This window comes from Indicator indicator, unplaced genomic scaffold, assembly GCF_027791375.1.
Source record: "Indicator indicator isolate 239-I01 unplaced genomic scaffold, UM_Iind_1.1 iindUn_scaffold_52, whole genome shotgun sequence".
NCBI classification, from domain to species: domain Eukaryota; kingdom Metazoa; phylum Chordata; class Aves; order Piciformes; family Indicatoridae; genus Indicator; species Indicator indicator.
Window position 1 is genome coordinate 236,975 of NW_026539187.1, and position 16,848 is coordinate 253,822.

The window sequence follows — 16,848 nt, forward strand, 5'->3', positions numbered from 1 at the left end:
GCTGCTCTGGTGTGAGACTAACACCCAAGGTTTGCTTTCTGTCTTCAGCTGGTGGGAGGGAGGTCAGTGTCGTCCTGGGGCAGAGCAGGAGGCAATCCCAAGGCTTTTTGGGATACTTCCTTTTAGGGAAAGAGTGAGTGGCATTGGTGGGTTTGGTGGGGGTGTTGTGTTTGTTTTCCTTGTTTGGTTTGTTTTCTTAGTTCTTTCTTAAACAAGCAAATGCTTGCAACATGGATCACAGAATGGTTTGGGTTGAAAGGGACCTCCAAAGCTCATCCAGTCCAAACCCCTCTGCAGTCACCAGGGACATCTTCCACCAGATCAGGTTGCTCAGAGCCTTGTTGAGGCTGACCTTGAACACCTCCAGGGATGTGGCCTCAACTACCTCCCTGGGCAACCTGTTCCAGTGTTCCAGCAGCCTCCTGGTGCAGAACTTGTTCCTCACATCCAATCTCAATCTGCTCTGCTCTCATTCCAAACCATTGTCCCTGCTCCTGTCCCTGCAAGACCTTTGGGAACTTGTTCTCTGCAGCCTTCTTGTAGCCCCTTCAGGTACTGCCAGGTTGCTCTGAGGTCTCCCTGGAACTTCCCATTCTCCAGGCTGAACACCCCCAGCTCCCTCAGCCTGACCCATAGCAGAAGTTCTCCAGCCCCCTGGTCATTTTTGTGGCCCTCTCTGAACCTGCTCCATCAGGTCCCTGTCCTCCTTGTGTTGAGAGCTCCATAGCTGGACCCAGCACTGCAGGTGAGGTCTCAGCAGAGCAGAGGGACAGACTCCCCTCTCTCCACCTGCTGGTCCCACTGCTTTGGATGCAGCCTTTTGGTGATGTTTTTAAACAAGCAAACACTTGGAGCAGCTTTGTAGTCTCATGATGCATTTTAGTGCTGCTGAGCTTAGAAAAGTTTTTCCTTCATTGTGTGACAGCATTCCTCAGGGCAGAGGAAATCTGTCAGCCATTGACTGCTGCTCTTCTTCCTATTGCAGACACTCATGTTCTTAATTAGAGATTGGAGTTACCCTTATGAACATGCATATGGCTTGGAAGGTGGAAAGAAGTTCCTAGAGAAAAGATTGCAGGTAAGGGACTCTCCAGCAGTCTTCTACCCTTAAGTGCCAACTCCTTGTCAAGGTAACGATGCTCGAAGGAGCTAACTGTGCCCTTCAAAGTAACATTTGGGGTGCTCCCACTCCCGTGGGAGTTGCAGGATTTAGAACTTGACATTTTTAAGTTCAGGACTGAAGGCTTAAACACCACTTAACTGCTCTGAAGCTGAGATTTAATTGCAACTCTCAGCTGTCCCTTATTGCCTCTGCTTCCTTTTCAGGTAAAGCAAAACCAACACGAAGAGCTACAGAATGTGAGGAAGCATATTCACTCCTGTTTCAGTACTCTTGGCTGTTTCCTGTTGCCCCACCCTGGTCTTAAAGTTGCAACAAACCCAAATTTTGATGGGAGATTGAATGGTAGGAAGCTTTCCATTGTGTGTTTCTTGCTTCAGATTGCTGAGTTTTGGGATTTTTGCTAGTGGAAGCGCAGCACCGAAAGGGTTTGCTGGTTGGAATGCTTGGCCAGGGTAGGGTTAAAAAGGTGAAGCTCTGGGTTCCCTTTAGTGCTTTAAAGGTAGAGCAGGCTGAGGGAATGGATCTCTTTTGTGTACAGCTGTTGATTGTAATCTGATCACTTGAGACATACTCGAAGGTCATTAAATAAGGACTCCAACTGTGGATTCCAGAGGGGGAGAATGAACAAAGGCTAAACTTCCCTCCTTCAAACTGAAAGGCTTTGAAACCAAAGCTCAGAATTAATTACTGTAGGCTTCTGTTACTGCAGAGTGAGAAGCACTCAGGATTCCTCCCCTTGCTGCTTGACCTTCCCCCCCTCTCCCCACCCAGCAGAGGAAATATATCAGGATGGCAAAGGCGACAAGAGTGAGTTTGTGCTAGTGGGATGCCAACCAGTTTGTGGGCTCAGAGCACAGACCTGTGGGCTCGTGTAAGATGATGTCACTGGGGGAATACACTTCAGATATTGCCAGGGCTATGGAACCTTGTTCTCTCACAGCCTGGAGTTCAGATTAAAGAGTAGGTAGAACTTCACCCAAGCTCTACTACGTATCGAAGCCTTCAAACAGCTTAGAAATGCAGCAGCTCCGAGTTTTTGAAGGACCATGGGTTCTGTTCCCATAGGAATTGCAGGATTGAGAAGAAAGCTAACCACTTTTTATTTTTTTTTTTTCTTCTCTTCTTTTTTTTTTCTTCCCCTCTCCTGTAATGGATTGACTTTGATTAGATATAGATGAGGATTTTAAGAAAGAGCTGCGGAATTTGGTACCTCTACTGCTCGCCCCTGAGAACCTGGTAGAAAAAGAGATTAGTGGCTCCAAGGTGACCTGTAGAGATCTTGTAGAATACTTCAAGGTAAGCAAACTCCTCCTAATTATGTCTGTTAATGGCTTCAAAGGAAGCATTCTAATTTTAGGGCCTGTTCCCAGAGAAGCTAAGCTATCTAGGCTGACATTGACTGAGCAGCTCTCGCTTCTTCTTCTTTTTTTTTTTTTTTTCCCTCCTTCTCTTTGTGTTTCCTTACTCTGACTTTCCAGAACTGGCACACAGCTTCCCAAAGGTATAGCACTTGGTAGAACTGTGTGGGGTGGGGGTTTGTTTCTTTGCCTTCTCTTCCTTTGTAAACAGGCAGAACAGTTAGAGACTGTTTGGGTTGTTTTGTTTTGGTTTTGCCTCCCTACTTCTCTGGTTCTGTTGCCTGTTTTTTCAAAAGAGCTTTCCAGGAAGATTTTAGAGTAGGTTTTTCTAGGCCTGCAGTGAAAATCATAGAATCATAGAATCAGTCAGGGTTGGAAGGGACCACAAGGATCAGCCAGTTCCAACCCCCCTGCCATGGGCAGGGACACCTCACACTAGATCAGGCTGGCCAGAGCCTCATCCAGCCTGGCCTTAAACACCTCCAGGGATGGGACCTCAACCACCTCCCTGGACAACCCATTCCAGGCTCTCACCACTCTCATGGGGAAGAACTTCTTCCTCATGTCCAGCCTGAATCTCCCCACTTCCAGCTTTATTCCATTCCCCCTAGTCCTATCACTACCTGAGATCCTAAAAAGTCCCTCCCCAGCTTTCTTGTAGGCCCCCTTCAGATACTCCCTTCCTGGATTTTTAACATGTGCAGAAGATGCTTTCTGAACACTCCAATGTGCAGCAGCACCACTGCATGCTCTGAAATATTTGGATATGATACTTGCAGCTGTCAGGCTCTTGAGCTGTTTTGCTATCAGGGTGACAGCAGCAGAAATGTGATAACATAATCCCTGCCTCACCAGGAACTGCTCTGCTGTGTGTAAGCTTTTTTTTTTTTTTTTTAACTGGAATGACTTAGGCAGTTGTCTTGGCAGGAGAAAGTGGCACTTGTTCCTAAAGATACTCAGTTTGCACTTCTGCTTTGGAGCACAGGAAAGGCTGATGTAAAGAAAGCAAGCAAGGGAGAAACCTCTTTAAGCAAGGGAGATCACAATCCTGTAGTAAGTGTGATATGAAGCAACTTTTTTTTCATGGAATGGTTTGGGCTGGAAGGGATTTCAAAGCTCATCCAGCTCCACCCCCCCCGCCATGGGCAGGGACACCTCCCACCAGCCCAGGTTGCTCAAGGCCTCATCCAGCCTGGCCTTGAACACCTCCAGGGAGGAGACATCCACAGCCTCCCTGGGCAACCTGTGCCAGTGTCTCCTCACCCTCACTGACAAGAATTTCTTCCTCATCTCCAGTCTCAATCTGCCCTCCTCAAGCTTCAATCCATTCCCTCTCCTCCTGTCACTACAAGCCCTTGGCAAAAGTCCCTTCCCAGCTTTCTTGTAGGCATCCTTGAAGTACTAGAAGACCACTAGAAGGTCTGCTCGGAGCCTTCTCCAGGCTGAAAAGCCCCAACTCTCCCAGTCTGTCCCCACAGGAGAGGTTTTTCAGCCCTCTGAGCATCTCTGGGACCTACTCGGGACCTGTTCCAGCAGCTCCATGTCCTTCTTATGCTGGGGGATGCCAGAACTGGAGGCAGTGCTGCAGGTGGGGTCTGAGCAGAGCAGAGGCAGAATCCCCTCCCTGTGCTGCTGGTCACCTTTTTTACAAAGGAAAGATGTCATAGCTCTCCTGACAAGCATAAACCAAACACTCTGGAGCTTGCATGCTCAGTCTCTCTGTTAAGGGATGCCATCCAGGAAACCTTGACAGGCTGCAGAGGTGAGCCCATGACAACCTCATGAGGGTTCAGCAAGACCAAATGCAAGGTCCTGCAGCTGGGTCAGGGCAATCCCAAGCACTGATATAGGCTGGGCAGGGACTGGCTGGAGAGCAGCCCTGAGAAGAGAGGGACTTGAGTGTGCTGGTGGATGAGAAGCTCCACATGAGCCACCAGTGTGCACTTCCAGCCTGGAAAGCAAATCACATCCTGGGTTGCATCAAGAGAAGCACAGCCAGCAGGGTGAGGGAGGTGATTCTCCCCCTCTGTTCTTCTCTGGTGAGACCCCACCTGGAGCACTGCATCCAGTTCTGGAGCCTCTATTACAAGAAGGATCTGGAGGTGCTGGAAGGTGTCCAGAGAAGGCTCATGAGGATGAGCAGAGGGCTGGAGCACCTCTCCTATGAGGACAGACTGAAAGAGTTGGGGCTGTTCAGTTTGGAGAGGAGAAGGCTCCCAGGAGACCTTCTGGTGGCCTTCCAGGATCTGCAGGGGGCTCCAAGAAAGCTGGGGAGGGACTTTTGAGGGTGTCAGGGAGTGATAGGAGTGGGGGGGATGGAGCAAAAGTAGAAGTGGGGAGATTCAGATTGGATGTTAGGAAGAAGTTCTTCCCCATGAGGGTGGTGAGAGCCTGGCAGAGGTTGCCCAGGGAGGTGGTGGAAGCCTCATCCCTGGAGGTTTTTGCAGCCAGGCTGGATGTGGCTGTGAGCAACCTGCTGTAGTGTGAGGTGTCCCTGCCCATGGCAGGGGGGTTGGAACTGGCTGAGCCTTGAGGTCCCTTCCAACCCTGACAATTCTATATGGTTGTATTGCTGCTTTTTGTTCTCATTTCTTCTCTAGTCATACCTGGTCTTGCCCAGCCTAAGGAGTCTGCTTTGAGCAGCAGTTGATTGCCCTCTAAAAACCTGAGTGTCGGATCTACTGAAACACTGCCCAGTTCATATCCCAGCTCCAGCCTGGGAGCAATCCTGCAGGCTGCTGCAGAGCCACTCTGGTTATGTAACTAAAGAGGGCTGCTCCCTCAGGAACTCTGCATTTCAAGCTGAGCTCCTGAAGGCCGAGGTGGAAAGGGGAAGGCTTTTGCTGGGAGGGTGTTGAGGGAATGGAGTCCTCTCTAACTGTATACATTTTGTAGGCTGTCCTACAGTCTAGAACCACATTCTCTGCTCCTTTACAGGAGGAAAAAGAAAAAACCACTGCATAAAAATCCTCAGGTCAGACAGGCTGGAGGGGGGAGAGCAGGAGTAAGATGAGGGAAAACAACTGCTTAATCTCTGAGGGGCTAAATATGGCCTTGGGGCTTATCCAAAGCACTGAATGGCTCCTGCTGTGCCTGCTTCACTCATCTCTGCCAAGGCCATCTTGTGGGCTGCAGAGGAGGACCTGAAGGATGTATCACAGTATATCAGAGGTTGGAAGGGTCTTCAAGCGGTCAACAGGTCCAACCCCCCTGCCAGAGCAGCATCACTTAGGGCAGTCTGCACAGGAATGCATCCAGGTGGGGTTGGAAAGTCTCCAGAGAAGGAGACTCCACAACCCCCCTGGGCAGCCTGTTCCAGGGCTCTGTCACCCTCACTGTAAAGAAGTTTCTCCTCATGTTGAGCTGAAATCTTCTATGTTCAAGTTTGAACCCATTGTTCCTTGGCTTATCACTGTGCACCCCCCAAAAGAGCCTGGCCCCCTCCACTTGACCCCCAGCCCTCAGCTATTGATAGACATTGATCAGATCCCTCTCAGCCTTCTCCTCTCCACACTAAACAGCCCCAGGGCTCTCAACCTCTCTTCCCAGGGGAGATGCTCAAGTCCCCAAATCATCCTCCTGGCTCTCTGTTGGACTCTCTCCAGCAGGTCTCTGTCTCTCCTGACCTGGGGAGCCCAGACCTGGACACAGCATTCCAGGTGTGGTCTCAGCAGGGCAGAGGAGAGTGGGAGAAGAACTTCCTTAGCCCTGCTGGCCACCTTTCTTGATACATCCCAGGATCCCATTGGCTCTCTTGGCCACAAGAGCACATTGCTGTCCCATGCAGAACTTGCTGCCCACCAGCATGTGCTTGGCCCTGGTGAGGCCACAGCTTCAGTGCTGTGTTGAGTTCCGGGCAAGACAGCTTAGGAAAACCATTGAGGGGCTGGGGAGTGTCCAGAGGAGAGCAGCAAGGCTGGAGAGGGGTTTGGAGGACATCATATGAGGAGCAGCTGAGGGAGCTTGGGGTGTTTAACCTGGAGAAGAGGAGGCTGATGGGAGACCTCCTTGTTCTCTCCAGCTCCCTGAAAGGAAGCTGGAGTGAGGCTGGGGTTGGTCTCTTCTCCCAACTAACCGCAACAGGATGAGAGGGAATGGGAAATGTGCCAGGGGAGGCTTAGGTTGGGAATTAGGAAAAACTTCTTCACTGAGAGAGTGATGAGGAGTTGGAAGAGGCTGCCCAGGGAGGTGGTGGAGTCCCCATCCCGGGAGGTGTTGAAGCTGCAGATGTGGTGGTTCAGGATGTAGTTCAGTGGTCCTGGTAGTTGGCTTCTGGTTGGAGTGGATATTAAATCCAGCCTTTATGATTCAGGGAGTCTCTTTGTTGTCCTCTTCTAAGACCCTGGTGACAGAAAGGTCACCTGAGGGTTGGTGGTGCACAGAGGGCTGGTCTGCCTGCTTGGCTTTCAGAAGTTTTTTGGCCACTCAGCTCTCTCTGCATGACCACTTTGCCCCTTTTCCTCCCACCCTTCAAGGGAGGAAGGCATACAGGGAAATGTAACTACTGCTTCTCCCAGCAGTGGGGGGGGTTTGGACAGACCTCTTGCCAGAGGGTCACAGGATCAGAGGGTGTTAGGGGTTGGAAGGCACCTCTGGAGAGTTTGGAGTCTAAGGCCCCTGCCAGAGCAGGACCAGAGAGTCCAGCACAGGGCACACAGGAACACATCCAGACAGGGCTGGGAAGGCTCCAGAGAAGGAGACTCCACAACCTCTCTGGGCAGCCTGCTCCAGGCCTCTGGGACCCTCCCAGGGAAGAATTTCCTCCTCCTGTTGAGGTGGAACCTCCTGTGCTGCAGTTTCCATCCACTGCCCCTTGGCCTATCCCAGGGCAGAGTGGGCAGAGCCTGTCCCTGTCCCCTCCCTCCTGACCCCCAGCCCTCAGCTGTTGATAGACATTGATCAGATCCCTCTCAGCCTTCTCCTCTCCACACTAAAGAGCCCCAGCTTAAGGTGGGTTCCACCTCTTGTCTGAGGGGGGAGGTTCCCTGCTTAGCAAAGACCTTCTTATGTAGTTGAAGGAGCAGAACCCTTCTTGAGACAGTGGCAGTGTCTCCTCAAGGTTCTCTACTCCCCTGCCAGCCCCAGCCTCAGATGCAGAGCTAAGAAATGAAGGCCCTAGGGGGCTAAGTGTGAGAATGCCAGATTTATGTGAAGAAGATGGCTCCATTAAATAGTTGGCATTATTACAAAGAACCAAGCTGAGCTCTGTCTTTCTGTCATCCTTCTCCTTCTCTCCTTTCTCAGGCAGAAATGGTTAGGAAAACAAACAAACAAAAAAACCCCAAACCTTAATTTTGTTTCCTTTCCTTTCTCCCCTTCAGGCTTACATAAAAATCTATCAAGGAGAGGAGCTACCTCACCCAAAATCTATGCTGCAGGTATTTGCTTTCCCTCTCCAAATGTCCAACAGGTGCTGTGGCCTTTGCTGTAAGCTCTCTGCAAGGAGCTGTGTGTCTTTTGAGCTCTCCCTGAGCTCCTCAGGGAGCCTGGCTTAGATGTCTGTGTCTTTCCTCAGCTCCAGCTAGCAAAGCAAGCAGGGGCTGAGATGTTGAAGCCTCTTCAGTTTCTAAGGGTTGCCTGTAACTGTCTGGTGTTGATTGTTTCTTTCCCCCAGTACCTTTCACACTCTCTTCAGAGGGCTTTTAGCATCAGGTGCAGCAGAGAAAAAGGAGAAGCCTGAACAGCAGTGCAGCTGTGAGCACTGCCTGGCAGTGCTGGGCTGCTCTGTGTGGGTTTGCTAAAACTGGATCACTGCCCTGAGCTTTCTTTTCTGGCTTGATCCAAAGAGGATGTGATCAGCTTTAAAGTGATCTGAGCACAAACTGATTGTAGGAAGCTGGGTGGTGAAGCCTTCAGTTGTTGGGAATGAAGAGCTTTCACCAAGGGGTGTTGGGCTTTAGGCTCAGCTTTAACCATTTTGTATCTGTAAGACTTGGATTCTTTTAAGCTTCTTGTAAGCTTCCTGAAAAGCTTTCCCCAAAGTGTGGGCTTTAAGCTCAGTTTTAACCATTTTGCAGCTGTAAGACTTGGATTCTTTGAAGCTTCCTGAAGAGGTTTCACTGAAGTGTGGGCTTTAGGCTCAGGTTTAACCATTTTGTATTTGTAAGACTTGGATTCTTTTAAGCTTCCTGAAGAGCTTTCCCCAAGGGTGGGCATTAGGCTCAGTTTTGACCATTTAACAGCTGTAAGACTTGGATCTTTTGAAGCTTCCTGAAGAGCTTTCCCCAAAGTGTGGGCTTTAGGCTCAGTTTTGACCATTTAACAGCTGTAAGACTTGGATCTTTTGAAGCTTCCTGAAGAGGTTTCCCCAAAGGGTGGGCTTTAGGCTCAGGTTTAGCTCTGGTGTGCCTTGCTGACCTTGCCTGGTGGCTGGGGGTGGTTTTCCTGTGCCCCCCTGGAGGTGTGGAGGCAGTTTGGGCGTGGATAGCAGCGTGGCTCAGCTCTGCTTTGTGTTTTCCAGGCGACAGCCGAGGCCAACAATCTTGCTGCTGTGGCAGGAGCAAAAGACTTGTACAGCAAAGGCATGGAGCAGGTATGGCAAGTGCCCACGTGCACCAGGGGGGCCTTCAAGTTTTCCTGCTGGATGTACGGGGGGTGCTGATGGAGAGAAGGAGCTTTGGGGCCAGCAGCTGGCTGCTTTCTCCTCTCAGGTCCTGTGTCTGATGCAGCAAAACTGGAGTTCTGTCAAACCACAATCACAGACTGGGGTGGGGGGACATGGACAGGACCTCTGGAGGTAGCCAGTCCAACCCCCCCCCAACTAGAGTCAGTCACACAGGGCTTGGGTTTGGAATTCTTCCAGAGATGGAGACTCCACAGCCTCTGGGCAGCCTGTCCCAGTGCTCTGCCACCCTCACAGGGGAGAATTTGTTCCTTCTGCTGATGTGGGACCTGCTGGGTTCCAGGCTGTGTCCATTGCTCCTGGGCAGCACTGAGAAGAGTCTGGCTGCAGCCTCCTGCCACTCAACCTTCAGCCATTGATCAGCATTGCTGGGATCCCCCCTCAGGCTCCTCCAGGCTAAGCAGCCGCAGGGCTCTCAGCCTCTTGTCAGAGATGCTGCAGTCCCTTCAGACCTCCTGCTTTGAGAATGCTCTGCTGCTGCAGGAGGACCACTGCTATCCTTTTGGAAAATCTCTGGATGCACTAAGCAGATTGTTTATAGTAAATGCCAAGCCTGCCTTCTTCCCCTGACTCTTCAGTGTGACTCTGGGGTTTGAAGGTTTCCCACCTGGGGCAAGGGACCAGCAGAAAGACTTTTCTCTGCCACAGCTTTGGTTTCCATAGCAATGCTCTCCAGCACTCTGTGGAGAAAGACAGAGAAATGTCTTGCATTGCTTTTTTTTTTTTCTTTTCTTTTATCCAGATGCCTCAGGTTTTCAGCTCTGAAATGTGGGGAAAATCTTGGGATTTAAGACTGGCTTTTAGAAAGATAATTCTTACTGTAGCTTCTGAGCTCTCCTTGTGAACCAAAGCCTTCCTTTGAGTGTGTATAAGCAAAATACTGTCCCCATAAAGACCTCAAATGTAAGGACCAGCAGGTGCAGGCACACAGGAGGAGAAAAGAGTAAGAGATGGAGGAGGTAGACAGGCTGAGGGAGCTTGGGCTATGCAGCCTGGAGAAGAGAGTGCTCCATGGAGGCCTAACAGCAGCCTGCCAGTACCTGAAGGGGGCTGCAAGAAGGCTGCAGAGGGACTGATCCCCAAGGCCTGCAGGGACAGGACCAGGGGCAATGGTTTGGAATGAGAGCAGAGCAGATTGAGATTGGATGTGAGGAAGAAGTTCTGCAGCAGGAGGCTGCTGGAACACTGCAACAGGTTGCCCAGGGAGGTGGTTGAGGCCCTGTCCCGGGAGATATTCAAGGTGAGGCTGGACAGGGCTGTGGGCAACCTGATCTAGTGGAGGATGTCCCTGCTGAGTGCAGGGGGTTGGACTGGATGAGCTTTGGAGGTCCCTTCTGACCCAAACCAGTCTCTGATCCTTTGTGTGTGGTGGTCTTGATGCTTCAGCAGATTCTGTTGTTCAGCACTCTCTGAGCAGTGTGCAGAGACCCTGTTGGAGGGTAAGACAATCTCCCAGGGAGTTTGGCCAGATGTGGAGGACTTCAATCCAGAAAGGAGGCTGGGGTTGGTCTCTTCTCCCAAGTAACCAGTGATAGGATGAGAGGGAATGGGAAATGTGGGAAATGGGAGGAGGCTTAGGTTGGGCATTAGGAAAGACTTCTTCACTGAGAGAGTGATGAGGAGTTGGAAGAGGCTGCCCAGGGAGGTGGTGGAGTCCCCATCCCGGGAGGTGTTGAAGCTGCAGATGTGGTGGTTCAGGATGTAGTTCAGTGGTCCTGGTAGTTGGCTTCTGGTTGGAGTGGATATTAAATCCAGCCTTTATGATTCAGGGAGTCTCTTTGTTGTCCTCTTCTAAGACCCTGGTGACAGAAAGGTCACCTGAGGGTTGGTGGTGCACAGAGGGCTGGTCTGCCTGCTTGGCTTTCAGAAGTTTTTTGGCCACTCAGCTCTCTCTGCATGACCACTTTGCCCCTTTTCCTCCCACCCTTCAAGGGAGGAAGGCATACAGGGAAATGTAACTACTGCTTCTCCCAGCAGTGGGGGGGGTTTGGACAGACCTCTTGCCAGAGGGTCACAGGATCAGAGGGTGTTAGGGGTTGGAAGGCACCTCTGGAGAGCTTGGAGTCTAAGGCCCCTGCCAGAGCAGGACCATAGAATCCAGCACAGGGCACACAGGAACACATCCAGACAGGGCTGGGAAGGCTCCAGAGAAGGAGACTCCACAACCTCTCTGGGCAGCCTGCTCCAGGCCTCTGGGACCCTCCCAGGGAAGAAGTTCCTTCTCCTGTTGAGGTGGAACCTCCTGTGCTGCAGTTTCCATCCACTGCCCCTTGGCCTATCCCAGGGCAGAGTGGGCAGAGCCTGTCCCTGTCCCCTCCCTCCTGACCCCCAGCCCTCAGCTGTTGATAGACATTGATCAGATCCCTCTCAGCCTTCTCGTCTCCACACTAAACAGCCGGAGTGTCCCTGCTGCAGCTCTCCTGGCTCCTGTAAGCTGCGGAGGAAGGTTTTGCTCAGTGCAGAGCAGCGGGAGGGTGACAATCTGCTCCCACCCGCTCTGTCACGGCAGGTGTGCGGCGGGGACAAGCCTTACCTGGCGCCCTCGGACCTGGAGCGGAAGCACCAGGAGTGCCGGGAGTCTGCCGTCCGGCAGTTCCGCGCGGTGAAGAAGATGGGAGGGGAGGAGTTCTGCCGGCGCTACCAGGAGCAGCTGGAGGTGGAAATCGATGAGATCTATGCAAACTTCGTGAAGCACAACGATGGGAAGAACATCTTCTATGCTGCCCGCACCCCGGCCACCCTCTTCGCCCTCATGTTCGCCATGTACATAACCTCCGGACTGAGCGGCTTCCTGGGCATGAACTCCATAGCCGCCCTCTGCAACCTGGTGCTGGGCCTGGCTCTCCTAGCCTTTTGTACTTGGGCCTACGTTAAGTACTCTGGGGAATTCAGAGAGGTTGGAACAGCCATCGACCAGATCGCTGAGGCCATCTGGGAACAGGTTGGTGCTCTGCCTTTTTCCATCTTCTTTTCGTGATGCAAATTCTCTTCCAGGTCGGTGCTCTGCCTGGTTTCTTTTTGGATGCAAATTCTCTGCCTTTCTTTGCAGCACCCACTGCTCTAGGGCAGCAAAAAGGGCAATGGGATCCTGGGGGATGGGCATTCAGAAGAGGAGGAGGGAGGTTCTGCTCAGCAGAAGTTTGCTGATGGCTTAGAAGAGCAGACAGAGGGGCTGCTCAGGGCAGAGGGGCTGCTCAGCAGGTTTGCTGATGACACCAAACTGGAGGCTTGGCTGAGACACCTGAAGGCTGTGAGGCCATGCAGAGACTTGGACAGGCTGAGAGCTGGGCAGAGAGGAACCTGCTGAGGTTCAACAGGAGAAGTGCAGAGTCCTGCAGCTGGGAAGGAAGAAGAAACTGCAGCAGGACAGGGTGGGAGGGGATCTGCTGGAGAGCAGCCCCAAGGAGAAGGAGCTGGGAGTGCTGGTGGGCAGCAAGTTCTGCATGGCACAGCAATGTGCCCTGGGGGCCAAGAAGGCCAAGGGGAGCCTGGGCTGCATTCAGAGGAGTGTGGCCAGCAGAGCCAGGGAGGTTCTCCTCCCCCTCTCCTCTGCCCTGCTGAGACCTCCCCTGGAATATTGCATCCAGCTCTGGGCTCCCCAGGTCAGGAGGGACAGGGATCTGCTGGAGAGAGTGCAAGGGAGGGCTGCAAGGATGCTGAAGGGCCTGGAGCACTGCCTGGGGAGGAGAGGCTGAGAGCCCTGGGGGTGTTTAGTGTGGAGAGGAGAAGGCTGAGAGGGATCTGATCAATGTCTATCAATAGCTGAGGGCTGGGGGTCAGGAGGGAGGGGACAGGGACAGGCTCTGCTCAGTTGTGCTCTGGGATAGGCCAAGGGGCAATGGATGGAAACTGCAGCACAGGAGGTTCCACCTCAACAGGAGGAGGAACTTCTTCCCTGGGAGGGTCCCAGAGGCCTGGAGCAGGCTGCCCAGAGAGGTTGTGGAGTCTCCTTCTCTGGAGCCTTTCCAGCCCTGTCTGGATGTGTTCCTGTGTGCCCTGTGCTGGATTCTGTGATCCTGCTCTGGCAGGGGACTTGGACTGTATGATATTTGAAGGTCCATTCCAAGCCCTAACATCCTGTGAGCCTGTGATGGACAATCCTAATACTTCCAAGGGGAAAGCCAGGTCAGAAATGTGACTGCTCTGTTCAGGAAGAGATTCTGTGCACACAGGGTCTGGATACCTTAGGATGCTATCCAGAAAGTGTTACTGAAGAGCCTTAGTAGGAGTTGGAAGCCTAGGGAGGCTCATTAAAGATCTTGTTGCCTTTTCAGAGCAAGGAGTTCTGCTTTTAAACATACATTGAAGGGGAGAAACTTGCCCTGTAGATGCAGTGGGTGAAGCATCTTGGGCAGTACCAGAAATGCGGAAGACAAAACAGTGCTCCTGTTCTTCACCTCAGCTGCTGCTGTGACACTGGAGGCTTCTCCTTGGTCACATCCAAGCTCAGCCTGGCTGTGTCCCTGTGCAGCCTGCTCTAGCTGGAGGTGTCCCTGCTGAGTGCAGGGGGGTTGGGCAAGATGCCCTTGGAGGCTCCCTCCCAACCCAGTGCAGGCTGTGAATCAGACCTCAGGGAGAACTTATCCCAGGATCAGAGGATGTTAGGAGTTGGAAGGGACCTCTGGAGAGCTTCCAGTCCAAGCCCCCTGCCAGAGCAGGACCAGAGAGTCCAGCACAGGGCACACAGGAACACATCCAGACAGGGCTGGGAAGGCTCCAGAGAAGGAGACTCCACAACCTCTCTGGGCAGCCTGCTCCAGGCCTCTGGGACCCTCCCAGGGAAGAAGTTCCTCCTCCTGTTGAGGTGGAACCTCCTGTGCTGCAGTTTCCATCCATTGCCCCTTGGCCTATCCCAGAGCACAAGTGAGCAGAGCCTGTCCCTGTCCCCTCCCTCCTGACCCCCAGCCCTCAGCTATTGATAGACATTGATCAGATCCCTCTCAGCCTTCTCCTCTCCACACTGAACACCCCCAGGGCTCTCAGCCTCTCCTCATAGGGCACATGCTCCTGGCCCTTCTGGCTTCCTGTACCCCCCAGTGCCTTGCAGCAAGTGCTAGAGCAGAAGGTAGCCCTGGTGTGATGAGCTCCTGTCTGGGTGCCTTGGAGCCTGTGCTGTATAGAAGGCAGTGCCCAGCAGGGCTCTCCCTGAGAACTCTGTGCCAGATTGCAGCTGGGGCAGCTGATGCTTCAGGAATCATCCAACAGACTCCTGCCTGATAGAGAAAATGACCTCCAAAGCTGGAGGGGAAAGCTCTGTGCAGAGGATTTGCTGCCTGGAATGTGGTCAGCACAGTCGAGCTGCTGTGTGGAATTCCTGACCAGAATCTCCAAAGCAGTGCTTGAAGCCAGGTCCAGTGCCAGCAGAAGGGAAGCACTGGCTGTGTTGGTATGAGAAATAAAGGGCTGGCTCAACTTGCCTGGGGTTAAAATGAGTCCTACAGAATCACAGAATGATTAGGGGCTGGAAGGGACTTCCAGAGCTCATCCAGCCCAATGCCCTGCCAGAGCGGGGCACCCAGGGCAGGTCACACAGGAGCACATCCAGGCAGGTCTTGAATATCTCAGAGATGAAGATTCCACAACCCACCCTGGGCAGCCTGTTCCAGTGGTCTGTCACCCTCACAGTGAAATACTTCTCCCTCCTCTTTCCATGGAACTTCCTCCATGCCTCAGCTTCCACCCAGGGCACCAGCAGATCACCAGCTGGAGCCTTCTGTACAGCAGCTCTGTTCTGCATGTGGAAAAATGACTGTCCCAGGCTCATCGTAGGCAGTGGCACTCCAGCCCTGTCTGAGAGCCTGGTAAGGTTTACAGTGAGGGTAGGGAGACACTGGCACAGGTTGCCCAGGGAGGTTGTGGCTGCCCCCTCCCTGGAGGTGTCCAAGGCCAGGCTGGATGAGGCCTTGAGCAAGCTGGGCTGGGGAGAGGTGTCCCTGCCCATGGCAGGGGGTTGGAACTGGATGATCTCTAAGGTCCCTTCCAAGCCAACCCAGCCTGTGAATCTCTGACTTCTGAGTTACACTGAGGTGGGAAAGTGGCTACCTGTTAATGGGAGCCAGCAGTGTGCCCAGCTGGCCAAGAAGGCCAATGGCATCCTGGCCTGCATCAGGAAGAGTGTGGCCAGCAGGAGCAGGGAAGTCATCCTGCCCTGTGCTCAGCACTGCTCAGGCCACACCTTGAGTGCTGTGTCCAGTTCTGGGCTCCTCAATTCAAGAGAGATGTTGAGATGCTGGAAGGTGTCCAGAGAAGGGCAGCAAGGCTGGGGAGGGGTCTGGAGCACAGCCCTGTGAGGAGAGGCTGAGGGAGCTGGGGGTGTTTAGCCTGGAGAAGAGGAGGCTCAGGGCAGACCTCATTGCTCTCTACAACTGCCTGAAGGGAGGTTGTAGCCAGGTGGGGGTTGGGCTCTGCTCCCAGGCACCCAGCACCAGAACAAGAGGACACAGTCTCAAGCTGTGCAGGGGGAAGGTTAGGCTTGAGCTTAGAAAGAAGTTCTTCCCAGAAAGAGAGATTGGCCCTTGGATGTGCTGCCCAGGGAGGTGGTGGGCTCAGTGTCCCTGGAGGTGTTTAAGAAGAGCCTGGATGAAGCACTCAGTGCCATGGTCTGGTTGGTTAGATAGGGTTGGGTGGTAGGTTGGACTTGGTGATCTCAAAGGTCTCTTCCAACCTGGTTAATTCTGTGTGGGAGGGAAATGTGCCGCAGTGCACTGAGCTGTTAGATATGCCCCTAACTGGTGGTGAGAATTGTGTCCCAGCGGAGCTCCTGGCCTTGGGGCTCAGTGCTGAAGAGCACTGCAAGGGGAGGTGCCAGCTGTGTGTGGCACTGGTTGAGTGCAGCCTCCCTGGAGCACACAGGGCATGGTTTGGCTGCTGACCTTCCCTTGGTAGCAGGGCAGGGAGCCTGGCTGCTGCCAGCAGAAGCTTGCCTGCTGTGGGCTAGAGGAAGGTGGTCCCCAAAAGAGCTGCCTGGGAGTGATGTGGCACAGCACCAGTAAGACTCAAAGCACATCCATGGGCTGCCTGAGCCACTGTGGCGTTAGACACTGCTGCTTAGGCAACCCATGGGGTGGGGATGCTCCTGTGCCTCTGGGGCTGGAGAGGGACCTGCCCCCCAGGGTTGCAGTGGGTGCTGCCTGGCTGGGAGTGCAGTCAGGCTGGGGTGCCACGGGTGCTGCCTGTCTGTGGGTGCTGCCTGTCTGTGGGTGCTGCCTGTCTGTGGGTGCTGCCTGTCTGTGGGTACAGTCAGTCTGGGGGTGCTGAGGGTGCTGCCTGGCCCTGGGTGCAGTCAGTCTGGGGGTGCCATAGGTGCTATCTGTCTGTGGGTGCTGCCTGGCTGTGGCTGCAGTCAGTCTGGGGGTGCTGTGAGTTCAGTCAGTCTGGGGGTGCCGTGGGTGCTGCCTGGCTGTGGATGCAGTCAATCTGTGGGTGCAGTCAGTCTGGGGGTGCCGTGGTTGCAGTCAGTCTGGGGGTGCTGTGGGTGCTACCTGTCTGTGGGTGCAGCCAATCTGGGGGAGCCATAGGTGCAGCCAGGCCGTGGGTGCTGTGGGGGCAGCCTGGCTCTGGGTGCCATGGCGGCAGGCAGGCTGTGGGTGTGGGTAGGCTGTCTAGGGGGGTGCCATGAGGTTAGCCAGGCTGTGAGTGCAGCCAACCTGGGGGTGCAAGCAGTCTGTGGGTGCCATGGGTGCAGCTTGTCTGTGGGTGCAGCTTCTGTGTGCTGATCCCTGCAGGAGGTAATTCCAGGGCAGTTG

At 53.4% G+C, this 16,848-nt stretch overlaps 1 protein-coding gene across 1 annotated transcript in view; it reads left to right on the plus strand.

Annotated features, from left to right (window-relative positions):
- ATL2 (atlastin GTPase 2) overlaps positions 1–16,848 on the plus strand; it is a 67,699-nt gene that overhangs the window by 49,330 nt on the left and 1,521 nt on the right. Inside the window, exons 7-12 of the mRNA XM_054398389.1 lie at positions 986–1,078; positions 1,327–1,465; positions 2,292–2,419; positions 7,803–7,859; positions 8,942–9,013; positions 11,613–12,044. Coding sequence (XP_054254364.1) covers positions 986–1,078; positions 1,327–1,465; positions 2,292–2,419; positions 7,803–7,859; positions 8,942–9,013; positions 11,613–12,044 — 921 coding nt within the window. The remainder of the gene's footprint in view (positions 1–985; positions 1,079–1,326; positions 1,466–2,291; positions 2,420–7,802; positions 7,860–8,941; positions 9,014–11,612; positions 12,045–16,848) is intronic.